General features: G+C 40.5%; 1 protein-coding gene across 12 annotated transcripts in view; it reads right to left on the bottom strand.

Moving 5' to 3' along the window:
* Nucleotides 1-1,342: 1,342 nt before the first annotated feature.
* Nucleotides 1,343-23,486, bottom strand: part of RAPGEF6 (Rap guanine nucleotide exchange factor 6) — a 126,777-nt gene continuing 104,633 nt past the window's right edge. For 4 of the 12 annotated variants that reach the window (XM_085591228.1, XM_085591229.1, XM_021549533.3 and 1 more), the window contains 11 exons: nucleotides 22,307-22,518; nucleotides 21,297-21,420; nucleotides 18,906-18,929; nucleotides 16,040-16,260; nucleotides 13,817-14,008; nucleotides 12,552-12,686; nucleotides 11,112-11,225; nucleotides 8,891-9,116; nucleotides 6,588-7,099; nucleotides 3,407-3,718; nucleotides 1,343-1,649 (listed from right to left, as the gene is read on the bottom strand). In XM_085591228.1, coding sequence (XP_085447354.1) covers nucleotides 1,624-1,649; nucleotides 3,407-3,718; nucleotides 6,588-7,099; nucleotides 8,891-9,116; nucleotides 11,112-11,225; nucleotides 12,552-12,686; nucleotides 13,817-14,008; nucleotides 16,040-16,260; nucleotides 18,906-18,929; nucleotides 21,297-21,420; nucleotides 22,307-22,518 — 2,098 coding nt within the window. In that variant the 3' untranslated portion in view covers nucleotides 1,343-1,623. The remainder of the gene's footprint in view (nucleotides 1,650-3,406; nucleotides 3,719-6,587; nucleotides 7,100-8,890; nucleotides 9,117-11,111; nucleotides 11,226-12,551; nucleotides 12,687-13,816; nucleotides 14,009-16,039; nucleotides 16,261-18,905; nucleotides 18,930-21,296; nucleotides 21,421-22,306; nucleotides 22,519-23,486) is intronic. The other 8 variants (XM_085591232.1, XM_085591231.1, XM_085591233.1 and 5 more) reach the window with 5 other exon arrangements.

Raw genomic sequence — 23,486 nt, 5'->3', positions numbered from 1 at the left:
GTTTTGAGGCACTGTAAAAATGACAAACATCATCTTTCTAGCTTAGGCTGTAAACATCACAACAAAGATTTACAATTAAATGTTTAAATACATATTCACACATTCATGTCTGATTTTAACACTAGAATGGGGTGTCATGTATGGAAAAAGGGAAAGGAAGAAGGAAGGGAAGAAGGGAAGAAGGAAGGGAATAAGGAAGGGAAGAAGGAGAAAGAAAAGAACCTGCAAGCATTTCCAGTTGTACCCCTCTGCACTCTGGCTGGCTAAAAGTAAAATCAAAGAAGCAATTATTTTGACCGTAGTCAAACTAGAGGATCATGGGTTAATACTGGCTGGCTGTAAGTCAAAACTCTCATTGACATCAACAACACCAGGATTTTTAATTAGGATTAAAAAAAAATAATAATTTGAGATTATCTGTATTTTCCAGATAAACACAACAGGGTTTTTTAACCCATCATAAAATGCATGATGCTCTTCTATAAGCACTGTGTCATTTATTATTCAGTTTCACAAATTTTGTTGTGAAATGTAGGTGATATCTAATTCTTTTATTATTTTTTTCAAAGATAACCTTTGCACCTAAACCCTGTGCAACTCTGGGAAAAGGCCAGGACATGTGAGATGATCTTAAAAAACCACAACACACAGCTGAGTTTTGAGTTTTAGAACATGCTTTGCATGTTGAACTCTGCAAGGCAAAATCTGGTTAAAACTCTATTGGGAAAGCTTCAGAAATCCCCAAATGCTCCCCCCTTAAGCTACGGCTTCCACATTGCAAACATTCCTTAACAGGGGAGGAGAGCACCAACTGTTGCCTTAGTTGGCTGGCAGCTAAAACAATTTCTAAAATCCTTGGACAGGTTTCTGCTGTGTCCATGTGGGAGGGGAGCAGCAGGAGTGCTGCCTTGACAGACACTGCTCTGCAGGGCATTGGGCTCTATTCATATTAAATCTAAACCCACTCTAAAATCTATAAATTTCTGCACCCGTTTCTACTTTTCTGTGTTTATTTCGAGAGCACAACAGTTGATGTGTAGCTAATTTACTGTCACATTGACTAAACATTTATGTTAGCCAACCAGAGCACTCCCAACGCACATAAAGGAAACTCCCATTTAAAAATATTAAATTAATAAATTATTTTCAGATATTTCAGCAACATCCTTTGCTTTTGCTGACATTTTGATATATTTTTTTTTGAAGTTCATAAAATAACACTCTCAAACTTCTAACGGTCATGTAGAAAATAACAACAATGGAAACTACCAAAGGATTATATGATATCATACAGAAAAATGATCCCAAGTTTCAAGTGGTGCTGACAACTGGTCCTCCCCACTGCATGAAGCTCGGTCCATCTCTGGGCACCCATGTTGGTGCCCAGGCAGTCAGCACATTCCTTGAACAGGATTTTCTATTTCATGTGTAGAAATAGCTTAGTAGGTGGTGGTGGCAGAGTGAAGGAAGGTGTGAAGAGGTGATCCAACCCGTTCCATCTCCTCTGGGACACAGGCAAGGTCTGAGGTCAGTAGCAGCAAGTTGTCAGCAGTCCTAAAAGAACCATGAGACCTTCTCCCACATCCTTTGTGTTGTGAGTGGTTCATATAAATAGCCCAAGGGTTAAACTGCTGATACTTGTTCATCTTCTGCAAAACAAGATAAAGAAACAGGCAGTTATTCCACCAGTCCCCACCTCAGGCACACGGGGCACGCACCAGCACCCAGTGAGGTGATAACAGTGAGTCTATGACAGCTTCAGCCCTTCAGCAGCATGTTTGCACTGTCTTTATCATTGATCACTACACACTCCACATCACCATTTATCAGATCCTCAGGCAGTCACAGAATGGTTTGGGTTGGAAGGGACCTTATAAAGCATCTCATTCCAACTCCATGCCATAGGCAGGGACACCATCCAGGCTGCTCCAAGCCCCATCCAGCCTGGACTTGTGCACTTCCAGGGATGGGGCACCCACAGCTTCTGGAGTCTGAGGTATGATGGTCATACGATAAAGACATATCGAAAAACAGAAAATCCTAGCTCCTCCAGAGGTTATCAGCATGCAGCTCCCAGTATGCCAAAAGCTAAGGATTTGGGAAAAAAGCCAGCAAATGTTCATTCAGTGAGCATTTTATCCCAAATAAAATTAATCAAGCAATTAAAAAATAGTAAAATAGGTACCTCTAAAAGTGTACAGTTAAATTTAACTTAGAAAAAATTTGATTAAATATGTTTGAAGCAATGACTTCCTTATTTTTACATCAAAAGCACAACAAAGAATTAATGCCAGGCAATTTTACGTTTGCTCTAAGTTTGAACTGCAGTACTAATACATATGTTAACTACTGCTTACACATTTTGAAGGGCCAAGATATAATCATTTTGCATCAGAAATTGTTTTAATCTAAATACAGGCTCATTTTAAATCAGACTGAAATGGAAGGAAATGATCACAACATTCTAATAAATAAAGAATTCACCAGCAAAAGGTACAGAAGATCACATCGGTGCACAGAAATTAAAAGCAAATCAGCAGATAAACAATTAAGTAGAAATGCCCCCGACCTGAAGTTAGCTTTGACACAATATAAGAGCAGTCTTCATTGGAAAATCCTCTCACATTTTGGTCACCCTACAAATGCCATGCTTGGCAGCACTGGCTGTTGCTTCAAACAAGATCATGAAAAATGAACTGGAAGAGACACTGTCAGGCCAAGTTAGGCAGAGAACACAGGTTTCATCAAATGCACTCTCCAGAAGAAAAGAAGTTCACTATTATTTTGTTCAATATTTTGAAACTCAATCTCCAAGAATATCTCCTGAGGCATAAGGCAGCTCAATGCCAGTACACCTGAATACAAATGAAATAAGTTCACTCCACCAAATCCAAATCACTGTTTTTAGACCATCACCCTGATGCCAGCCAAACCACTGGGACACCATTTAATCAGTCCAGGGAGGCTACAGTTTTTCCACAGGTAGCCTGTCAGTGTCCCTTCGCTGTTTAGGAGAGGACCAATCTTAAAAAAAAAAAAAAAAAACAGAACTAAACAAAACCAAAAAACTATATCTACATGCTCTTAAGTGTGTCAGCTGTACTTTAGGAGATCTTACACGCACATTTTTGTATATTTATTTATTTACATATTGTTTGAGTTTGTTTGGTGCCAACATGCTTTTTCTAAGGGGAAGGCATTCTTCTTTGCTTTAAACGTGTATGTACATGCACACAGCTATGCATGACACACACAGCCACGCATGTGCATACAGCCACACAAACACCACTGTGTATCCAGAGATTAATCCGCTTTTAATCTCCAAGGCTGAGGCAAGAGAAAGCCCAGCACACTGCTGTGAAGTGCACCCTGCACAGCCCCGCTCCCGAGCCAGGTGTTCACCTACCATCCTCTTCACTAGCTGCGTCAGGCAGCTCTGCTACTCTGGGGCTGGACGGCTGCCGGCCGTGCCACGGAGGCATCCTCGAGGAGACACAGGCCACCGGCTCACTACCGAGAGCAGCTGCTGGAAGTCTAGAGAGGTCACTGTGCAGCATCTTTGACCTCTGCACTGCCACACTATAGTCTGGAGGTTTGAGGTGTGGGTGGTGGGGCGATCCTTCTTTAATGTCCGCTAAAGAAATCCCCATATATCCCGGAGGGGTGGGCGGTGGCTCCCTATACCTATCGTCCTTCTTAGGTGAGGTGACACAGTACACTGGGCACAAGAAATAAGCAATGGAAATGTTAAAGAAGAAAAAGAAAGGAAACAAAACGTTAAAAAACCATGAAATGTTACAATGGCAAAACAGAAACTGATAACAAAATGCAAATGCAGAAACACTGGTTATAACGACAGCAGCAGGTATTTATGCCTTCATTTCTATTTTCTATTTATTTTAAAAAGTCAGAGTAACAAGAGAATCCATGAACTCTTTAGGTGAGATGTCAATTGAGTGAAAGAGGACTCTAAGCCTGTCTGCATTCAGACTGCAATTAACACCTTTTATTACAGTCCCTGCTCCCGTGGCCCTGCTGCACCAGGGGATGCTCTGGAGCTCTCCAGCAGGATGGAGGCAGCACAGTCAAGTCTGCTGCCACTGTTACAGGCTGGGAGACTGAAACAGAAGGAATTAAGGCAACCAGCCCAGAATTACTTCATGCAGAATGCTGGTGTTTGACAGCAAGAACTGCTGGTTGACTTCCAATGCCCATTTCTTCGCCCAAAAGAGGTCAGTTGCTTAACACAAATTCATTATAATCAAACATCGCCATATCAACTGATGTGTATAAAGACATGAAACCATCCAGCTATGCCATAGGAAGAAAAAAAACAGCATCACTTAAAGTTGATCCTATGAGGCAGACTGTGTATTGAGCCTGCATTAATTACTTTACGTTTTCACAGAGTGAAAATTGGCTTATCACACCCATACTTTTGATTTACTTTTTCCCTTGGTTTTTGTTTTGTTTTCTTTTATACCCTTATCTTAAACTATGTTCTCTGTTTACAAGTGAGAAAAAAACAGGAACAGTTATTGGAACAGCCTTTGGAAGGGCTGCATTACACCTTGGGCAGTCATGAAAAGGTTATAGTCAATGTTATTTATTTGCAATGTCCATGCCTCACAATTCATCTTCTCCCTTCCTGCCCTGTTCAGCAGTAGTTCAAGTCACAGAGGCTCTCAACCCAAAATGTAACTCTTTTAGGTTGCCTCCCCTCCCCCCCCCCCAGGTCTGGGGCTTATGTGCATGTTAAATTGGGCTTTTTTCCATGGACATGTTGCAACAGGAGAATTTCAAAGCCACAGCATTTTTTTTAATCTCTTAGTTAAATGAATTTGCATTCCTCCTGAGGATCCATTTTAAACAGTGCATGTTCATTAGTTTCATTTATTTCAGCAAATGCAATAGTTTCTTATCTTAGAAGAATGTGAAGGGATGAAAAATAAAGGAGTATTTCTTGTTGTGTTGTAGTCTTGTGAGATTCCAGGTTTTGGTATCAGGAACACAAGCTGGTTTATAGTTAATGGCCTCAGCTCATGCTTGGGCTGACAGTAAAACAACCAAAATCAAATTCAGTCAGTCTGGGGTTTAGCAGATACACGTGGGTACAGGCAGATATTTATACTATTTAATTACAGGATTTATTTTCATTTAAGTAGCTCTGAATGAGGTCTCTGTGAAAAATCAGGAGAAGTGAAGAGGATCTGCTCTTCCCTGGAGCGATGAGGAAGGGCTGGGTCCTCACCTCACCTTCAGTCCTGGTTGGATTTGCAAGAGGAATGACAAGGGTGGGTTCTCCTTCAAAGGAGAAAGGTTCAGGCTCCCTAGAGCTCACCTTTAGTCTACTGTAGTAATGCAAGAATAACGTGTCCCTTTGTTAAGTTCCAATTCACAGTATTTTACAAACGGTGAAATAAAGTGAAGATATCTTTGGCACACTGTGTGGTGGCAAACAGCTAATGGACTTGCATTTGCAAACCTGTAATTACATCCACCTTTATCAGATCTTTCCTTGAGCAGACATACTCATGGTCTAGCACTCTGTGAGTGCTCCTCACAGCTACATGATGCAGACTGGAAAGAGAATTAAAGGAAGGGCAAGTGCTGTCAGCAAAGACAGCATGAACTGAACAGTGTGCCTGCCATCTCCTCATGAACAGCTCTGAAAGGCTGCAAGGCCAGAGCACAGGCACAGCAATGAGCTGGGAGCAAATTTTCTGCAAGGATCCACCACGACTTTTTTTCTAAAGCCAAGAAGGAAGAACACAATCCAAGACCTCCGCCCTATGTGCAATGTTTATTCAGTCAATTACCTTTGATAACAAACCCCTCCAGCAATCCACTCAGTAATTAAACTGCATTTCAGCTGCACCCTTGCCTCACAGTCTTAGAAAGCTTTGCATTCCACGTTTTATCTTGCTACTAACCCAGTTCCTTTAATTCTGGCTACTGAACTCACTAGGATGGGGGAAGAACATCTTGCTTGATAGAACTATGCATATTTCAAAGAACATTTTTAATTTTTTTCTCCTTTCATAAGTAGCCAAACTGCAGACGTATAATCAAATATATGGCATCTTAAAATAGCAGACAGGAAAGGAATTTGCTCTGCCCTTTTGGAGCCCAAAGCCCTGTGGATCAAAGGTGCCCCAGCTCCAAGAGAGGCAAGTGAGCTCCAGACTATTCTGCAGCCATGCTCTTTCCTGGGAAGTCTGTATTATAATGAGTATGGGATCACTGATCCCTCTCAGAAGAACATCTACAGTGATGAGTATGCCTCCAAAATCATTCAAAAAAGCAAATAGCATACTACAGAAAAGAACTGCCTGACATTCTCCTGAATAGAGTTTTCCCGCAGACCCATGAAGTGATGGGGAAGTGCACTTGTTTATTATCTTGATATTCCTAATGCAAAAGAAGGTGGCTTGAAAACACACTGTGTAGTGCTCTAATTACAACCACATGTGAAGCTGAATTCAACATGCCAGGCAGCCCCAGACCTGTTGATGTCATTTTTTAACAACTTAGTACGAAATGAAAACCAGATGTAGCAGCTTCCATGAGCTGTTGGCTTGGCTTACCTATCAGGCCTTTTTCTGTACTGGAAGTAACAGTTTTGTAAGTTGTATCAGCGCCTGGTTTAGAGTCCAAAGCCTCAGTCTGCTCCGCCGTGGAGTTCTCCAGCCCTCTCCGCTTAATTGTCCCATAGTTTGTCTCGTAAGTGTCTGACAGGGAGCTGGAGGATGCCCAGCTCTGCCGAGACTGATCCAGCTCCACGCTGGCTTTCGACTGCCTGTTGGCTTTGGAGAAGGCTTCGGAATACAAACAACCCTCCTCAGAGTAACAGTTTGCGGGCTCCACTTCAGCTATAGGTCCGTCCAGCTGGGTGTGGCGGTAAGAACTGAGCAGATCCCAGCTCTTCTGGTTTGGGATATTCTGGAAATTGTCATGAGAACTACTTGAGCATGAAGTCCAGCTTCCGCGGCCGCTGTCTGCTGCCTCTACTGTGATGTGCTCGTGGGAAATCTCCTCGCTGCTCATGGAAGATGTGAACGCCATCCCTCTGATCAGAGCAGGCCTAGTGATGGACCAGCTACATTGGAAAACAACAGAAATTGGGAAAAAAACACTTGTAAGCTTTTACAATAAGAGCTATCTACTCAGAGCCAACTCTGGGTCTGTATCAGGTGAGCAGCAAGCTCAAGGCACAAGGGAGCACTGAGGAGAGACACTGTTACCCCCAAATCACTATTGCACCCAGCAGCAAGGGGGTTATTCCCCAGGGAATAACAAGTTTGCAACATTCATTTCCAGGCAGCACCCCAGGTCCCTAAGGCTGGCCCACAGAATCTCTTCTCTACCAATCACAGAAACATTGCCTTACAGAAAGCAGAGGAGGAAGTTACCTCTTACATTCAGTCTGCTACCAACTTTTTCTTTTCATTTAAAAACTAAAATAAAAACAAATATATGGAATAAAATCCAACCCCTTCACTGGCAGCAACATCAAGTTGTTCAGACAGAGTGGATGCAGCTGAATTTCAAGAATATCTGGAAATACTGGGCATAAGTAACATTTGTGGGAACAATATGGAGGGACAGATTCTGAAAAGCAAAGTCCAAAATTTCTTTTTTAAAGAAATGTCTGCTGAAAGCTCTAATTGCACAACTAAGGGGGGGGGGAAATAAAGCCAGGTTTCTATGAATTTAGAATACATGAAGACAGGATTGCTAGACATTATTCAAGTCTCCCAACTATTTCTGGTTGTGTTAACAAATGCATGGGCAACACAACATCAAAATTCAACACCCTCCTTCAGCAGTTTACTGACATGTTATGAAATCAAGGAACATTTTTTAGGTATGTGCAAGCAAGGGATTTTATTTCCTTCCTTTTCTATTTTCTTATGTCCTAGGATAAAATCCACTTTCTACCCTTGCAACTTATTGAAATTAAGTAATAAAGGAACAACCACAAAACATGATCTCAGAGTATATTATGCCTTCTAGAAAGGGAATTATTTTCTTTGATGAAGCACATCTTTAAATTCCCATTTTAATCCTATGAAATAAACTGAATTACTCATTTCTTTCCATCCCTGGGAGTGTTCAAGGCCAGGTTGAATGGGATTGGAAGAACCCTGAACCCTGACCCCTGCCCATAGAAGAGGGGTTGGATCAAGATGATCTTTAAGGTCCACTGCAACCCAAAGCATTCTATGATTCCATGGGCTGGAAAAATGAGAAATGTAAGGAGCACCTCTCATTTAGCTGAATCCATCATAGCTGAGGACAGACAATGCTATCTCAAGATATATTAGGAGATGTTACATCCTATGGATCAAGGTGCTACGTCTAGCGAGAAAAATCCAAAAACTTCCAGTTCAAAGCATCATTTCAGCACAAATTCTCATTGCACTGAAGTAGCAAGACCTCTTGTGTGAAAACTGTCAGAAAGACAGTGGCAGAAAGCTGCCAGTCTGCCTAAGCAACAAATGATAATTAGAGAAATCCTTACAAATCACATTAGAGCACGTTAAGTGACTGGCTCTGCTGACTCGGAGAGAATTGATCATATCCTGCTGTTCTTTTGCTGTCTCTCACTATGGCATTAATTTGCTAAGCATCATCCTGGCTTTTAACAAGCTTCCAGTCTCCTGCAAGAAATATCCAGCTAAACCCCACCAATGGGAACAAGCTGTTGTCTCCCCAAGTAATACTGTAAGCTTCTTATGGAAACAGGCTCCCCACACAGCAGCCAGAGCTCCAGCTTCCAGCAGAAGCTTAAAAACCACAGTGGAGTGCACAACTGTGTCCTGGCCAAAGCTTCCTTACCCCTTCTGACAGCACACACCGAGCCCCAGCAGGAGCAGCTGCACCTTACCCCGGGCAGGGCTGGCCGTAATCTGTCAGTGCCTGAGGATGCTCCTTTCTCTCTGCCCCACCAGAATCCACCACGATGAGGGACTGGGACAAGCTCCTCTCGTCCTGCAGTGCTGCTGACATGGAGTCCACAGAGCAGTTGCTCACGATGCTGGAGCGGGAGGAGATCTCACTGTGACTGGAGTCTGAGAAGTTGTCGGATTTAGTGGAAGGTATGAGGGCATAGCCTAAGTACAGGAGAGGAGAGGAGAATGTCTGGATCAACATATGACAACCACGTATTGACTCACACATTAAAGAGAGGATATTTAGGAGAAAACCAGCCAAAACCTGGTTGCTTACCATCAGTCCACTGAGGATTTTAGGGTACTAAAGCTTTTAACATCTAGCAGCATCTAGCACTGATTTACTAATGCAAGGCCAGGAACACCAATAACCCACCTGCAACTCCACCACTCTCCAGAGCAGCAGCTTTAACCCACACCACCAGAATCAGCAGCCTACTGCAACACTACTGGACAGGCAGATCAGATTTTTCTAATTCTGCAAGTGCTGACTCCTTCAGTAAAAATGTAGCACACTTCCCACTATCCCTCTGCCATACTGCCATGCAAGACTCAAAAAAGATTCTGGCAGTGGAGGAGGAGATGCTGACTAAGGTGAAAGACAGCTATGAGGACTCAGGGATTAGCCATATGATCCATTTCAGTTTTATCATCTGCTCCAAAACTAACAGAGAAGGAAGCAAAGGCAGGAAGCACAACCTTGGCAGGAGCTGGATCAGACTCCAGGGTTGCTCCCAAAGAAGGGGAACAACTGAAGATCCCACCAGACTCAGAGCATAATGTACAATGCTTTCTTTCTCTGCTTGGCTTACCCTCAAATAACTTATTTCAGACACAAATATATCCCTATATATCTCACACCTCAGACCAGCTTTTTTTTGCCTAAATTTCTCCACTTGCGCCTTTTAGTGGGGTTGCCACATATTTACATTCATTAGGTGAAGAAGTGAAATGACAAGACAGTGTAAAAGCCAGTGATACACACAATCTAATACAGAGAATGGATGCCCTTAAATGCATAAACAATACAGAGATGATAGAGTATGGCATGTGGAGACACTGGCATACAGCCACTGAGCATAATGCTCATAATTTGAGATTTCACAGCTTAACTTTGATTATTTTGTAAGATTTTAAGAGAAAATATAAGTAGTAAATATCAATATTATCAAGCTATAGAACTGAACCCTAAAGTGTACTTAAGAGCAACCTTTTTAAGATTAAATTTCAATTTTCTTTCATTTAGCAATAACTAATATTTCATATTTTTTAGGGACTCTTTAAATTGACACAACTACACTGCAGTAAGAAATGTCCTCACGGTGTTCCAACTATCTGGAGAACAAAGGGGCTCCTCTTCATTAAAGAAATGAAAACTATCTGAAAGCTGAGCCATAAAATAACAGCACGTGTATTAACAGACTAAATATAAGCATTTGCTGGCGGTAAAGGACAGCAGAAGATGTGACCAATGGAACACACACCAATGCTGGCAGTGAGCATTCCACTGACACCATCTCAGGGACTGTTTAATTAACAAATGTTGCAGAACTTACTGTTTCACTGGCATTTGTGACACACTAAGTAACTGAACTAACACTGTACCTGTTCCTTGATTCTCTAAACTTCACATTATTGTCTTCACTGCACTGTAAAGGTGATTAGCTACAAAGAACTGACACAAACATCTGGAAGGGAAGCACATTAAACATCTTAAACATATAAACAGGTAACACTGAAATAACTCAGATAAATTCAGGATATTGGACGCAACACGGACATGAGTCTTCCTTCTAAAAATACATTATATAGTCTTTCTTCTTCTTCTAGGCCTTGTGCATAGGCAGTAGGATAGGTACACACTGCTGTTAGTACAGATGCTCGCTGTACTCAGAGTATCAGTGTTCTTGTCCTTTTGGTTTCCACTGCTTTCTAAGGCTTCAGTGGGCTCTGCTTCCCTTTTTGCAGCAAAAGCTGTTCTTTCCCTGGAGAAGCTTCTTTCCCTAAGTCTTCTAAACTGGATTCCCTTAATTTTTGTAGGTTCAAGCTCAGCTTCTGCCTTTCTACTCTCTTTCTCTCTGTCCACCTTTGCACTTTTCTCAGAACTCTTTCCAGCTTGGCACATCTTCTGAATTTGCTTTTGTAAATAAGCCCCACCTATTCCATAGCTGCGCTGTCCACTGTTCTTGTTGCTGGTTTCACTGGCCAGTGATGAGGAAGAGCCAGAGAGATTCATCTGACTGCAGTTATCCGACCTTTGGATGTTGCCAACTACAATGAAGTAGACACAGACAGATGTTGATAGATGATGAGATAAATAACAACAAAAATAACATCCTAATTGAAAATCCTTTTTTCTTCAATCTTATTTGTGTATCACTTGGATATAGCTCAAAAGAAAATGAAATCTAAAATTAAGTGGAATGTGCTCATGCCTAAAATTATGTCTTTCAGCTGTCTGTGAAGCACCTAATTTTAGATCAATGAGGTGTTAGCACAACACATACAACAAAGTACAGATCACCTCAATCAAATGAGATCAGTGCTGGAAGTAAGGTGAATTAATGAAACAATCCCTAAGAAACAAAACATTCTTTTCAAAGAACAAGGTAAAAGTTAACAAAAATAACATATTTGTAAGCGATGCTCAGTGGAGCAAGATTTGGCATCCCCAGTATTTAAGCTTTTTATGCTGTGTTTAAGTAAAATAAGTGGCATTCTCCTAAAAGAATCAGGATCTTGTGAAGGCAGAAGTGGAGGGACCAGCCTGATCTCCCACTGAGAGGGGTGAGAAGATGCAGCAGGTCGCTGTGCCATGCCATGCCAAGGCGGTGGCTTCGGGCTGTCAGTGAGTCAGAGCAGCACAGAAGGGAGGGAGAGAGGCCTTACACCATCCAACACCAACCACCCACGCTGGCTACTGAGTGCTGTTAAGGGATTTCAAATCAATTTCCATCCAAGGTTGACTAATGATGAAGTGATGCAGGTCTTTTAAGATGAAGACATCAAAAATAAAGGGATTCTCAGGGCATCATGAGAGACAGGGATGTATACAAAGCCCTGTGCACAAGAACAAAAAATATGAACAGCGACTCGAGGATTTAGATGGATCCACTACTGCAGCAACCTAAACCACCTGTCCTGGAGAACTATGACACCATTCCATCTCCAGCTCTGTCTAATCACCTGGTATTCCAACTGCCTTGAGCCAGACCAGAAGTTATCTCAATAGCTGCAGTTTCTGTCCAATACTGTCATCTTCAAGAAATCCCCAGGTTTGAGAATCCCATTCATCTAAGTGGCCACCTAAATCTGAACTGGCATGATGGCAGGTGTCAGCACTTCTGATCTATTGGGAATTCTGCCAAAATACTTAGGCAGTATTTTAAGAAAACAACTGTTCTCCCTTTTTTAAATACTAAGTGACTTAAAGGTCCAAAATATACAAATATACTGGAAAATCATGTCTATTCATAGAAAGACGTGACTCTATTCTTGACATGAATATTCTAAATTACTATTTCTCTTACATGTCATTACCAACAAATATTGCTGCCACTGCCCACCCTGGTTTAGGCTCCAGTTCCTGGGACGTACCTTTGCGTGGGGAGCCCTGAGGAGAAGCAGGTGGGCTGGAGTGCAAAGAAGATGCCATGGACATAGTGTCATCTGCTTGTTTCTTACTACTTACTTCCTCAGACAAGCTTAATGACTTCTGTGGAGAGCCTGTGCCTATGAAAACAATGGGATCAGTTACTGCATATTATTCTTCTTTTGAATTACTGATTTCTGTTTAAACTACAAATAAGCACCATGTTGAACAATCAGAATATTCAGCAAAGAGAGGAGCAGATGCTCAGAGATGTGGAGGCAGTCTCCATTTAAATTTAGATCACTGTTGGGACCATTAAAAACCATGTGTGTCAGAGCTACCAGGTCAGTTCAGGATCTTCACAAGCAGGAGTTCTCAAATCAACGCTCACAGGCACTATCCACAGCTTGACCAGTTTAGCAAAACCACAGCTTGGCCAGTTTAGCAAAACCAGTGTCCCACACATGGTTTGGTGTTTCTTACTCACTATTAGACCATCCTACAGAGAGAGGACTCAGTGCTGAGGAGTTATTTCAATTTCTCACTAATTGTTAGATCAGCATGGACCACCAGGCAAATAAATGAAGAAAAGCCTCTGCGAACAAAGTTTCTGGAACTTATCAAACTGCACAGGCTTTTCGCAGGAGAACTGAAAGAAACACTAACTAGAAACAGTATTTTATATGCTGTAATATACTGTTTTCTGAAGCTATTTTAAATTATGTTGATGCCTGATATAATATAAAATAATTTCTTATCAGTTATTGACTGCAGCTAACTTCAATTAATAACCCACAACTGCGGCTTTCAAATGATACAACAGTTATTTAAATAGGACAAAAACTTTTTAATAAAGAATATACTGCTTTGCAACTAGCAAATTTAGAGACAAAAAAACTATTTTCACTAGGAGCAACTAATAATATATGTTGCTCCATTTGACCATAATGTTGTTAAAATGGTGTCCCAGAGGTTAAAATATTAAATGTCTGTGATTTGTTTCAATGATTTCACCCAAATATATAAGACTTCATGGAACGAGAGCATATTTGGAGACAGCACATCACCATTAACTGTTTTAAGGAAAGTTATAAAAGATTGTGCAAATGACTAAACACACTCTCTTAAAACACAGCAATGTGTATCAGCTGTTTTAAAATGATTTAATGAAGCACAGCAGTATCTCACATAAACCACTCAGCTACAAAAGAGCTCCTCCCCCCTGCCTGTTTACATCCTAAAACCTCCCCAGCCAAGTGAAGATACTCACTGAATGTGACATGATCCTTTGTCAGTCCTTTTTTCCTGCTGGGGTACAAATTCACACTCGGGACCTGAAGAACTTGACTCATTCGGTTTTGTTGATGCTGATGGGCTTTTGTGGTTTGGCCAATTGATCTCATGGGCACTGGAGACATTTCAGAGGATTTTCCTCCTCTTCTCTCACTTAAATTCTTTGTCACTGTTACGGAAAAACGGCATATAAATATCTAGCACTTTCAATTGCAGGATTATTGCAGTACAACTGCAGACAAAGCAACCACTGTATAAAAAAGATAAATTGTATTTTAAACCATTTCTAGTCCAAACATTATGATTCCATCACACTGAAAATGATGTGTGAAGGGCTTTAAAAAAAAAGCCCTAAATTCTTGAAAGTGCCATAGTGGCACTTAATCTAAAGATCAAAAGATGTTGTTTATTTCCACCACAAGCCTGTATTTTAAATGTTTGCATGCAAGGTGCAATTGCATAACAGCACTTCTTTCAAAATCAGGTGGTTTTGCAACTGGCATCAAAGGTTTCACTAGGTGGCACAAGTGATTTACAGCACAGGGCACTGCTTCAGCTTCTGCTTCAATCACACAGCAATTCACACGCTGCTCCTCATCTGATCTCTCCTTAAATTCTGTTGGAAAACTCTGGATTGCAGTGTCACTACTGCTCATTCCTACCACAAGCAAGGGCAGAAGCTTATTACTGAGGTAAGAAACAGGGGAGCTGAACCCCTGAACGTGTGTAATCCAACCAAGTGCAGAGAGACATCCCTGGACAGGTCAGTGCTCTCACTGCACCAGGTTGAAAACTACGAGGGGCTGGCAGCTCCCTCATGCCACACATCACTCCTCTCTTCTTTCTCCCTCTCTTCTTTCTCACTTCTCTCTTCTGTAACAAGGATAATCTCAATTGCATCTACTGCCTGTGGGTTTTGGGGCTTAGAGCTTTTTCCCCAGCTTTTTAAAATGTTACTTTTAATAATATGCCAATCTACTACATATTTATTTGTGTATCCACTTAAACTTCATTTTCCTTTCTGATGTTTAAGAGAATATGAACCTGATTTGCCTAACTACATGAAGTAGAACAGTCAGTTTATATTCCCTGTTTTTACTTTCAAATATCTATGGCTAGCACCATGCATATAAGGTATTAATTTTTTTAAACAAATAAAAATCTGGTAATATATGTTTTTCTCTTGGGCCTAGTACCTACGATTGCACATAGATCATCTATAAAGAGTTCAAACATGAAGGATTTAACGTTTTTTAAAAGGGAGTTAAATGTGGCCATTTCCAGGTTTCCTGCTTCAGTGCTACTTAAAAGTAAAAGCTAAAAGAAAATTTGCATAAGACGGCATCTTAGGGAAAAATAAGGATTTGCATTCTTAATACTAGATAACGGCAAGGACTTAAAATTTTATCTTCAAGATGCCATCTCCTAGTCATGCTTTTAACTTACCTCATCAGAGATAAAACAGTATTTGAAGACAAAAAAAGCCTTAAAATGCTATATTTGGACAAAAGACAAGCAGCAAACATAATTTAGTTTAGCATGGTTGTTACTCATCTATTTTGAAACAAATCTGCCTTTCAAGAAAGTGAAAACTGCTCGAGTATCTAAATAAAACAAATTATAACTTCCTATTTCTAAATACGAATTTACTGAACTGTGTAAGACAGCAGGTCAGACAGCAGTTTGTTTGACAAGAGCTCAAATTATGAGAGCTGTCCTGCTGCAGTCCTCAATTTGTGACTGTCAAGCCATGTCAAACTCATCAGTCAATATTGACCTAACTTCTCCTTCTCAACAATCTTCATTTATTCTAAGGTGTAATCCATTGCAGTTTTATATTGATTTTGTCTCTTTTCATTTCTTGCTGTTTATATGGTAAAGACTACTTTTATCCTTCCTGTGCAAGGACAGCAGGGCACCAGCAGAGCTGATGTGCTAATGGATTTCCTGCCAGACTGATGCAAAGACACACTGCTTTAGGAACTAAAGGTCAAAAAAAAAAACATCACAGAAGTTTTTTGAGCTCAACCAAAACATGAACACACATGCTGTCCTGCTGAAGCTCTCAGTACACAAACTGACAAAACAACCCTTACTACAGTATCTTCTCCTCGGAGGAAAAGTTTAAAAGAGTATTTTTAGAGATGGAAGAAATGATACAGATATAGATTATGCTGCTGTTCTAGCTCACTGTACTTACAAGTGCTGTATGCAGGCTCACACTGAAGTGACAGTATTTGGATCTTCTCTTCATCTGTCTCTACACTGAGGTTGGACAGGTACTGCTTCACCTTCCTGGCCATCTGGGCATCCTCGTAGAGCTTCTTGGCGTTCAGGAGCGAGCTGCGGCGGGCGCGTTTCTTGTGAGCGCCTCCCTGCACGTCCAGCATGTTCGAGTTCATGCTGCCCTGGCTCAGAGACCTACGAGAGAAAAGATCAAAGCACTAAAGGTTCAGTTCTCAACAGCAACAAAGAGCTACAGCAGCATAGGCCAAAGCAGATTAATACCAATAATCTTCAGTTAGGGCTAGTGCATGCTGATGCAAATGAGTTAAAAAAGATGAACAGCATTAAAACACTTGTCTCAACATATCTGGGTAAATTGAGAGCAGCGATTTGAGCCTAGAACAGGACTGCCTAAGGAAGTGTGGAGCTGGGAAGAACAAGGGGCAGTGCTGGGTGTGGAACTCATTCAACTCCGCTAACAACCCCCAGCCTTGTGCTGCAGGACCCACAGCTGACGAGAAAAACTAGTCTCAAGTTGTGCCAGGAGAGGTTTGAATTGGATATTAGGAAAAACTTCTTCATGGAAAGGGTTGTCAAGACCTGGAACAGCCTTCCCAGGGCAGAGGTGGGGTCAGCATCCCTGGAGGTTTTCAAAAAATGCATGTTTAAGGCACTTGAGGACACGGTTTAGTGGTCAACACGGTCGTGTTAGGGTGATGGCTGGATTTCATGATCTCAGAGGTCTTTTCCAACCTTTAACAGCTCTATGAATTCAATTGTAGGTTCTGAAAGTGGATAAACTTGGTAACTTTGGTGGTTTAAGGAACTGGGTACCCACTGTGTCCATCAGGCTTACACAGAAACTCCTTGCACTTAGCTGAGCACAGAAGTGAGTGACCACTGCAATCCTCTTAGAAAACTGAGCTTCTCATAATGGTTAAACAAGGGGCAAATTATGTTAAATGTACAAAGTGCATTTGATTACACACTTAACTTCATTCTTCAATTAACTAAAAATATTCACAGAAGAGTAGCTCATTAAAAAACTTATCCCAAGAAAGGTGAGGAAGGCAGTGATGATATGCATACACCCAGACTTGTACAGACTTGTATCTATGAATGAGAATGCTCCTCAATACTCCTAATTTTGAGCTCTGAAATCTATCAGTAACTGAAGCAAAAATAAATAATACTGTATTTGTTAAAGAACATGAGTTACTCTCCCTGACAGTCACTCCTATTCACACTGGAAGAGTGACCAAACAACTGTTCAGGGTATAGTTTAAACACAGTCACCTCTGTTTCAGCTGCCACAAGTCCCTCAGCCACACCAGTTCTGATGAATTTTTAAATAAATGGAGATCACAGTATAAGTCACATGTAAATTCTAATGGAAAATGTCAAAATTGTTCAAGGCTGGGTTTGTGTGGGGATTTTTAAATATTCAGATGAATATTTTTAAAGCTACATGAAGACATTTATCGAGATCTCATGTGTTTACAGAATCACAAGTGGCAGAATAAACAACATCAGGCACAGAAGAGCCATAATGGCCAAAGGAGTTGGAATAAAACATGTTGTTAGAGGAAATCCAAGGAATCAAACTGAGCTTAGAAAATAGATGTTGGAAAACAGCTGATTGCAATATTTTCAGACATGTTAAATAAATCATTCTGAGAGAAAATGTAAGCTTAAAAACTCTCAGCAATCTATAGCTTAATTAAATAAAAGAGAGATGTTATTGGAGACAAGGAGCAGCAAAAGGCGTGACAGAGTGTTCACAGCTATTCAAACCAAGGGGACACTCACATCTCTTGATGGGCAAGGACAAAGCTATTCTACAATGATCAGGAAATTATGTTTATTTTTAATCATAGAAATATTTTATTGTTTATGTACACACTTTTTTTTTTTCTTTCAGGTCTGGATTTGACTTTTTAAGGCAATTTAATTCTATTTCCTTTAACAATTATTTTTCCTTATTCCCTTGTGTTCACAGTAATTCCAAATTACACAGTTAGAAATTACAGAGACTCTTTCTCCCCACGAGCTGCCTTGTGAGCAGTTGATTATTGAACACCAAATGCTGCCAGCCAAGGGCATCCACACCAGCATCAGGGACCAGTATCCAAACCTGCTAAGCCCAGTATGACCAGCCCAGTCCTGGCACTGTCCCCATCACTGCTATGCCAAGGCACACAGGTAACACAGAACACATAAAATATGCCTACAATGTCAGTCTTCAAACCACTGCCCTGGGCCAGGCAGGAATTTCCCTGGCCAACAACAGAACTCTCATCTTTAGTCATTCCATGATCCAGACCTCACACAACCAACACTCCCAGTAGGATCAATGAGGATTTTAGTGCAGGAAATGTGAGATACATTTTAAAGATATACTAAAAATAAATACTTTGAAGGTTGCCTGAAGACAAACTTCAGGGAGAAAATTACTACATCATTACCACAACTCAGTGTCCTTATAGTTGAAAATGCAGAATGGCTTCAACTTTTCTGTAACATGTTAAAAGGCAAGTTACTTATTTCATTTACTTCCCACAATATTTTGCCTTCCAATGTAACTGCACAGCAAGGTTTTTTTTAACGCACAAAGCCAAAACTCAAACAACTTATCTACTACACAAAAGCAACTCAGAATCCTTATAGCTGCAGTAAAATGTTGGCTGTAAACCCCTTACTCCTGTTTTCAAAAAAACATGTATTGCAGGGTTAATAAAATGCATGCTGTATTTCAGATGCATGCACTAACGAGGAGGATGCAGTATGTTAAGAGTTGCATAATCTTTATTTATCTTAGTTGCATTCAGCTCTACACTTACCCCAAACTTCTCCACCTCTTCTTCCTGTAAGCAAGAGCCATATACATTGAAGCATGTATTTGAACAGAAAAGCACAGGAAAAAAAATAAAACAGTTGAGAGTCAGGAAGAAAGATGTAGACAGGAAAGAACAGAAAAGAAAAATCTCTATACAGCCACATTCTTCTCAAACAATAACACAATGTTTTCATGAAATGCAGGGGCAAGACTTGACAAATACTTCAATATCTATCAGTTTTTTGTTTAACCTATGTATTGAAAAATTAAAACTTGCATTAATTTATTTTCTGTAAGTCCAATTTAAATTTGATGAAGTGCAACTCATTCATATTGCAGAAAATGGGATTAATTTATTCTTTGCCAGTTGAAAGTGTATGAGAAATCATTACTATCAATATTCAAGTTTATGATATTGTTTTCTCTTGACTGTTGGCTGGAAAACAAGCCATTTGCCAAATACACCTTGAAAGCCTAGACACTCTCAGTAATTGGTAATGACCTTGTGAGCAAGTCTCATGTTACCACTAATACCTATATTTCTTGCTGATTTTTCATCTTCAAAGGCATCTATTTGATGCTTTATAACACAAACTGAGAGATCAAACACTAGAGACAATGAAAATTAATATAAATGACATGAAAACATGGAATTATTTTCTTTTAATCTTTGGCACTATCTCTAATATTAGATGCCTAAGCAGTTTATGGCAGTGTGTGTAATTTAAATTCCAGTCATTAAAATGTGTTCTGTATTTCTGAAAAAAACATACTAAAGGCAACTATTTACTGTTCAATTTATTCAATGATTAGATTTCATGAGGTCTTAGGAAGTGCACGGGCCATCAGGGAAATTTACTTATCGACTAATTTCAGCTGTGAATGCCAAAGTTTCTGAAAAGCAATCACACCTCAGTAACTGACTTTTTATTTTATACTAAAAATCAAATCTTGCTAATTCAAATCCAACTGTAAAAAAGTGAATCTCCACTTGAAACAAAATAACATTAACAAGGATCTGTTATTTTTGGCTCAAACTGGGCCATTTTTAGAGTCACAGAACCATGGAATAGTTCATGTTAGGAGGGACCCTGAAGTTCATCCCCTTACATTCCCTTATACACCTTTAACTGGACCAGGCTGCTCAGAGCTAATCCAGGCTGGCTTTAAATGCCTGTACTTGAAAAAAAATCTTTCCTGATTGCCAGCCTTGCAAACAAAAACCAGACAGAACTGATGATCCTCTGTGAATCCTGACCACTGGAATACCACAGGAAACCAAATCTCTGTGCTCTATAAAGGCTCCCCATCCTTGCATGCCCTATTTCCTTCCACTGCGCAGACAGAACTGAATTCACACATCAGAGAGAATCACAACTGCACAGGTGACTGGAATTTTCAGTGGGTGAAGCACACTTCACCCAAAAACTGTCCACTGTGTCTCCTACTTGCACTAGTCCCCCCAGGGGTGTTCAGAGAGCTCTGCTCTGCTGGGGTGCACAAGGTATGGGCAGCTCAGGAGAGTATTTTGTCATTTCTGAAGTCAGATCCATGTGGCTACTCAGCCATGACCCAGTGCCCACCCAGACTGCACCCTGGGGGCTGTCTGGCCATCAGCTCGAGGCAGACAGTGCAAGGAGCAAGGCCACCACCCACCCACAGACACCCACGGGGTCAGGACCCAGTCTGGACACAACAGAGCCACTGATGCTTTCAGTTCAGCCAGTGGGAAGAAAACAGATGCAGGAAATAATTCATTTCCACTAAATAAAATCTGGGGCTAATCAGCACCAGATTAGGAGTTACGTTGCTTTTATTCTGCACTTTGTTAACACCAAGCCTGGTTATATTCAGCAGCAAGAAAAAAATAAAAAAAATAAGAAAAAAAAGCCAAGAAAACACCCTCCACCTGCTGAAGCCTGAACATATGAAACATTATGTAGGTGGAACAAGCTGCGCTTAGAACAAATTAAAAATATTTTGTTTGGTTTTAATATGTTATCAGTGTGGTTTTGTTTTGAAACAGCATTTCAGATCTCTACATCAGTGATTTAGATGCTTTTTATCTCTCTCTCATATCTAAATACTGTACCCTGTAATATTATACCTCTCTCAAAACTCTACTGACACTAACATTTTATTTGGCAGAAATATGTATCATTAAAATTAGAACTTATTCTTCTGTGCTTTTTAAAGGCAATAAATTGGTTTATTAGTCATTCAAAGCAGGTCTGGGAAGCATCAACTGTTTTGCCATTATTTGATAAAGGCTGTAGTTTGATGGTAGATGTCAATGATGAGGCACACAATGAAATATCAACGTGCTGATGCACACAGAGACCCAGACCCCCTACACTGAGACCCCTTCAGTGCTGCTGCCCTTCCCATTGCACACCTTTGCCTGAACATCACAGCTGGATCCATGTTTGCAGAGGTCATTCGGACAACTTGGCGGATTTCTTTGGCAATCATCCGGAGCTTCTCAAAATTTACCAGGCCATCCACTTTAGAATCATTGCCTGCATAATTGAAACACACACATAAGGAAAAAAAAAAGGAGTAATAAATATTTCTGAACAGCCACTGTGCTTCTAGTTCTTCCCCTGATACCCTTCTCCCTTCCCTGTCCCCCAATCAACACAATTTTTTTAAATCAAAGTGGCAAGAAAACAGGATGTTCTCTCAAAACACTAATGGAATCAAACCCACTTGGACTAGCCTTTATTCTTTTATTAATCGTTTTCTAAAGTAACAAGTTTTAGTAGGAGGAAAAAGGAATAAGTGAACTATGCCCAAATTCACTCACATAATGTTAAAATAATAAAAATAGAGAATTCACATTAACAACATTCACATTAGGAAAGAAGTTCAAATAGTTTTGAACCATCACAACCAAGAATTAAGCATATTTGGAAATGGTTCACTTCAATCAGTTGTGAACAGGACTTTGTATAAAGGGAACAAAATGGAAACATTTGAACAAAATCCCCTGAAAATGCTGAAAGCAAGAGTAGGAGGTGTATCACTGTGTGCATGCCACAACATGGAATGAAAACCTGGAAACATTACAGCAACAAGTTTTTTGTAACAGAAAATATTTGAAGTAGTGTAGCTACCAGACACCACACTCACCTACGCTTCCACCCTAAACCTTAGGACAGCTGAGGAGGATTACAGCATTCCTTTCAAAATATTAAAAATATATGTTTTATTTTTAATTTTTGTCTAGGACCAGTCTCTTCCATTAGACATTCCCAGTTCTATTTTATTTTACTCCTATAAAGGATCCTTCAAAAGCATCCTACTGGTGGCAGCTTCATTAGACACATGTGGACCCACAGAGCACTGAAGAAAGGGCTGAAGTACATTCAATGCTTCATTTATTTCCTCTCTGTTTGACATTACCTTCATGCAGAAATGTGATATCTTTCTTGACAACAGGGAAAAGTGGGATAATTGGAGGCTGCATGCTCTGGCTGCTGAGGATGTTGCGATATTTTGCCATGTTTCGAGATGGATCAAAAAGATCTTGAAGGTCTCTGAGGTGCTTTTCATACTTGCTGGGTAACTTTTCCCACGTGCCTCTGAGACGAGCTACTGGTGCAAGATTTAACCCACTGTAAAGCAGAAATGTTTCATATTAGCTGTGAGTGGAATTGTTACCTTTCAGAATGCAGTGAAGGGCTGGGGGGTTGTTTTAAGAATTAAAAATAGCTTTTCCAAGGTTAACTGTGAAGCTAGGTGAATACGAGGCTACAGGTTCATCACAATAACCCTCTGCTGTTTAAACAGGACTGGTAAAAACCATGACTACTCAAGGTACAAACTTCAAATTACTGCCAAAATAATATCTCTGTAACATGGGACTGACATCTATTTAAGAATCCTGTAAAAATGTATGCCACAGCAAGAACAAAATTGTTAAAAAATGCACAAAGTGAACCAATGATTGCACAGAAAATGAGAACAGTGCAAGAACACATCCCAAGCAGAAGTGGCAAGACTTTAGAAAGAAATTCTTCCTCATGAGGGTGGTGGGACCCCAGTACAAGTTGCCTAGAGAGGCTCTACCCTGAAAGGACTCAAGGACAGGCCGGATGGGGCTTGGAGCAACCTGGTGTAGTGGAAGGTGTTCCAGTCCAGAGCAGGGGGTAGGAGTGAGATTCTCTTTAAGGTCTTTTCCAACCCAAACCCTTCTGTGAATCTCTGACTTCAGAGCTTCAGACAAGAGCAACTGACTGAGAACTGGAAGCGGCAGATATGCTAAAACTTGTCACTGTGCCCTCATTCCCACTAAGTAAAAACATCCAGAATTATTTGGATGTAAAAACACCCCATTAAATAGAAACATTAAATAAATTAAATCCAACCTCCCTATAATAATTTGTCACCACCTATGCTCAAGGAATTCTGCAATAATTGCGAAGTCCTCACCACCTTTGTGGAATTGGAAAGGGATGTGCTCCCAGCACTGATTAGCAAATCTAGAGCCACACTATCACTGAATTTTCTATTCTCAGATTTTTTTTTCCCTAAAAAAACTTATTTGGTATTTGGGTTATTTTTTAGACAAATTTATTTCCAT

This window comes from Lonchura striata, chromosome 13 (genome assembly GCF_050655825.1).
Source record: "Lonchura striata isolate lonStrDom1 chromosome 13, ASM5065582v1, whole genome shotgun sequence".
Classification (NCBI taxonomy): domain Eukaryota; kingdom Metazoa; phylum Chordata; class Aves; order Passeriformes; family Estrildidae; genus Lonchura; species Lonchura striata.
The sequence above is the reverse complement of the archived record's forward strand: the minus strand, read 5'-3'. Positions and strand labels throughout refer to the sequence as shown.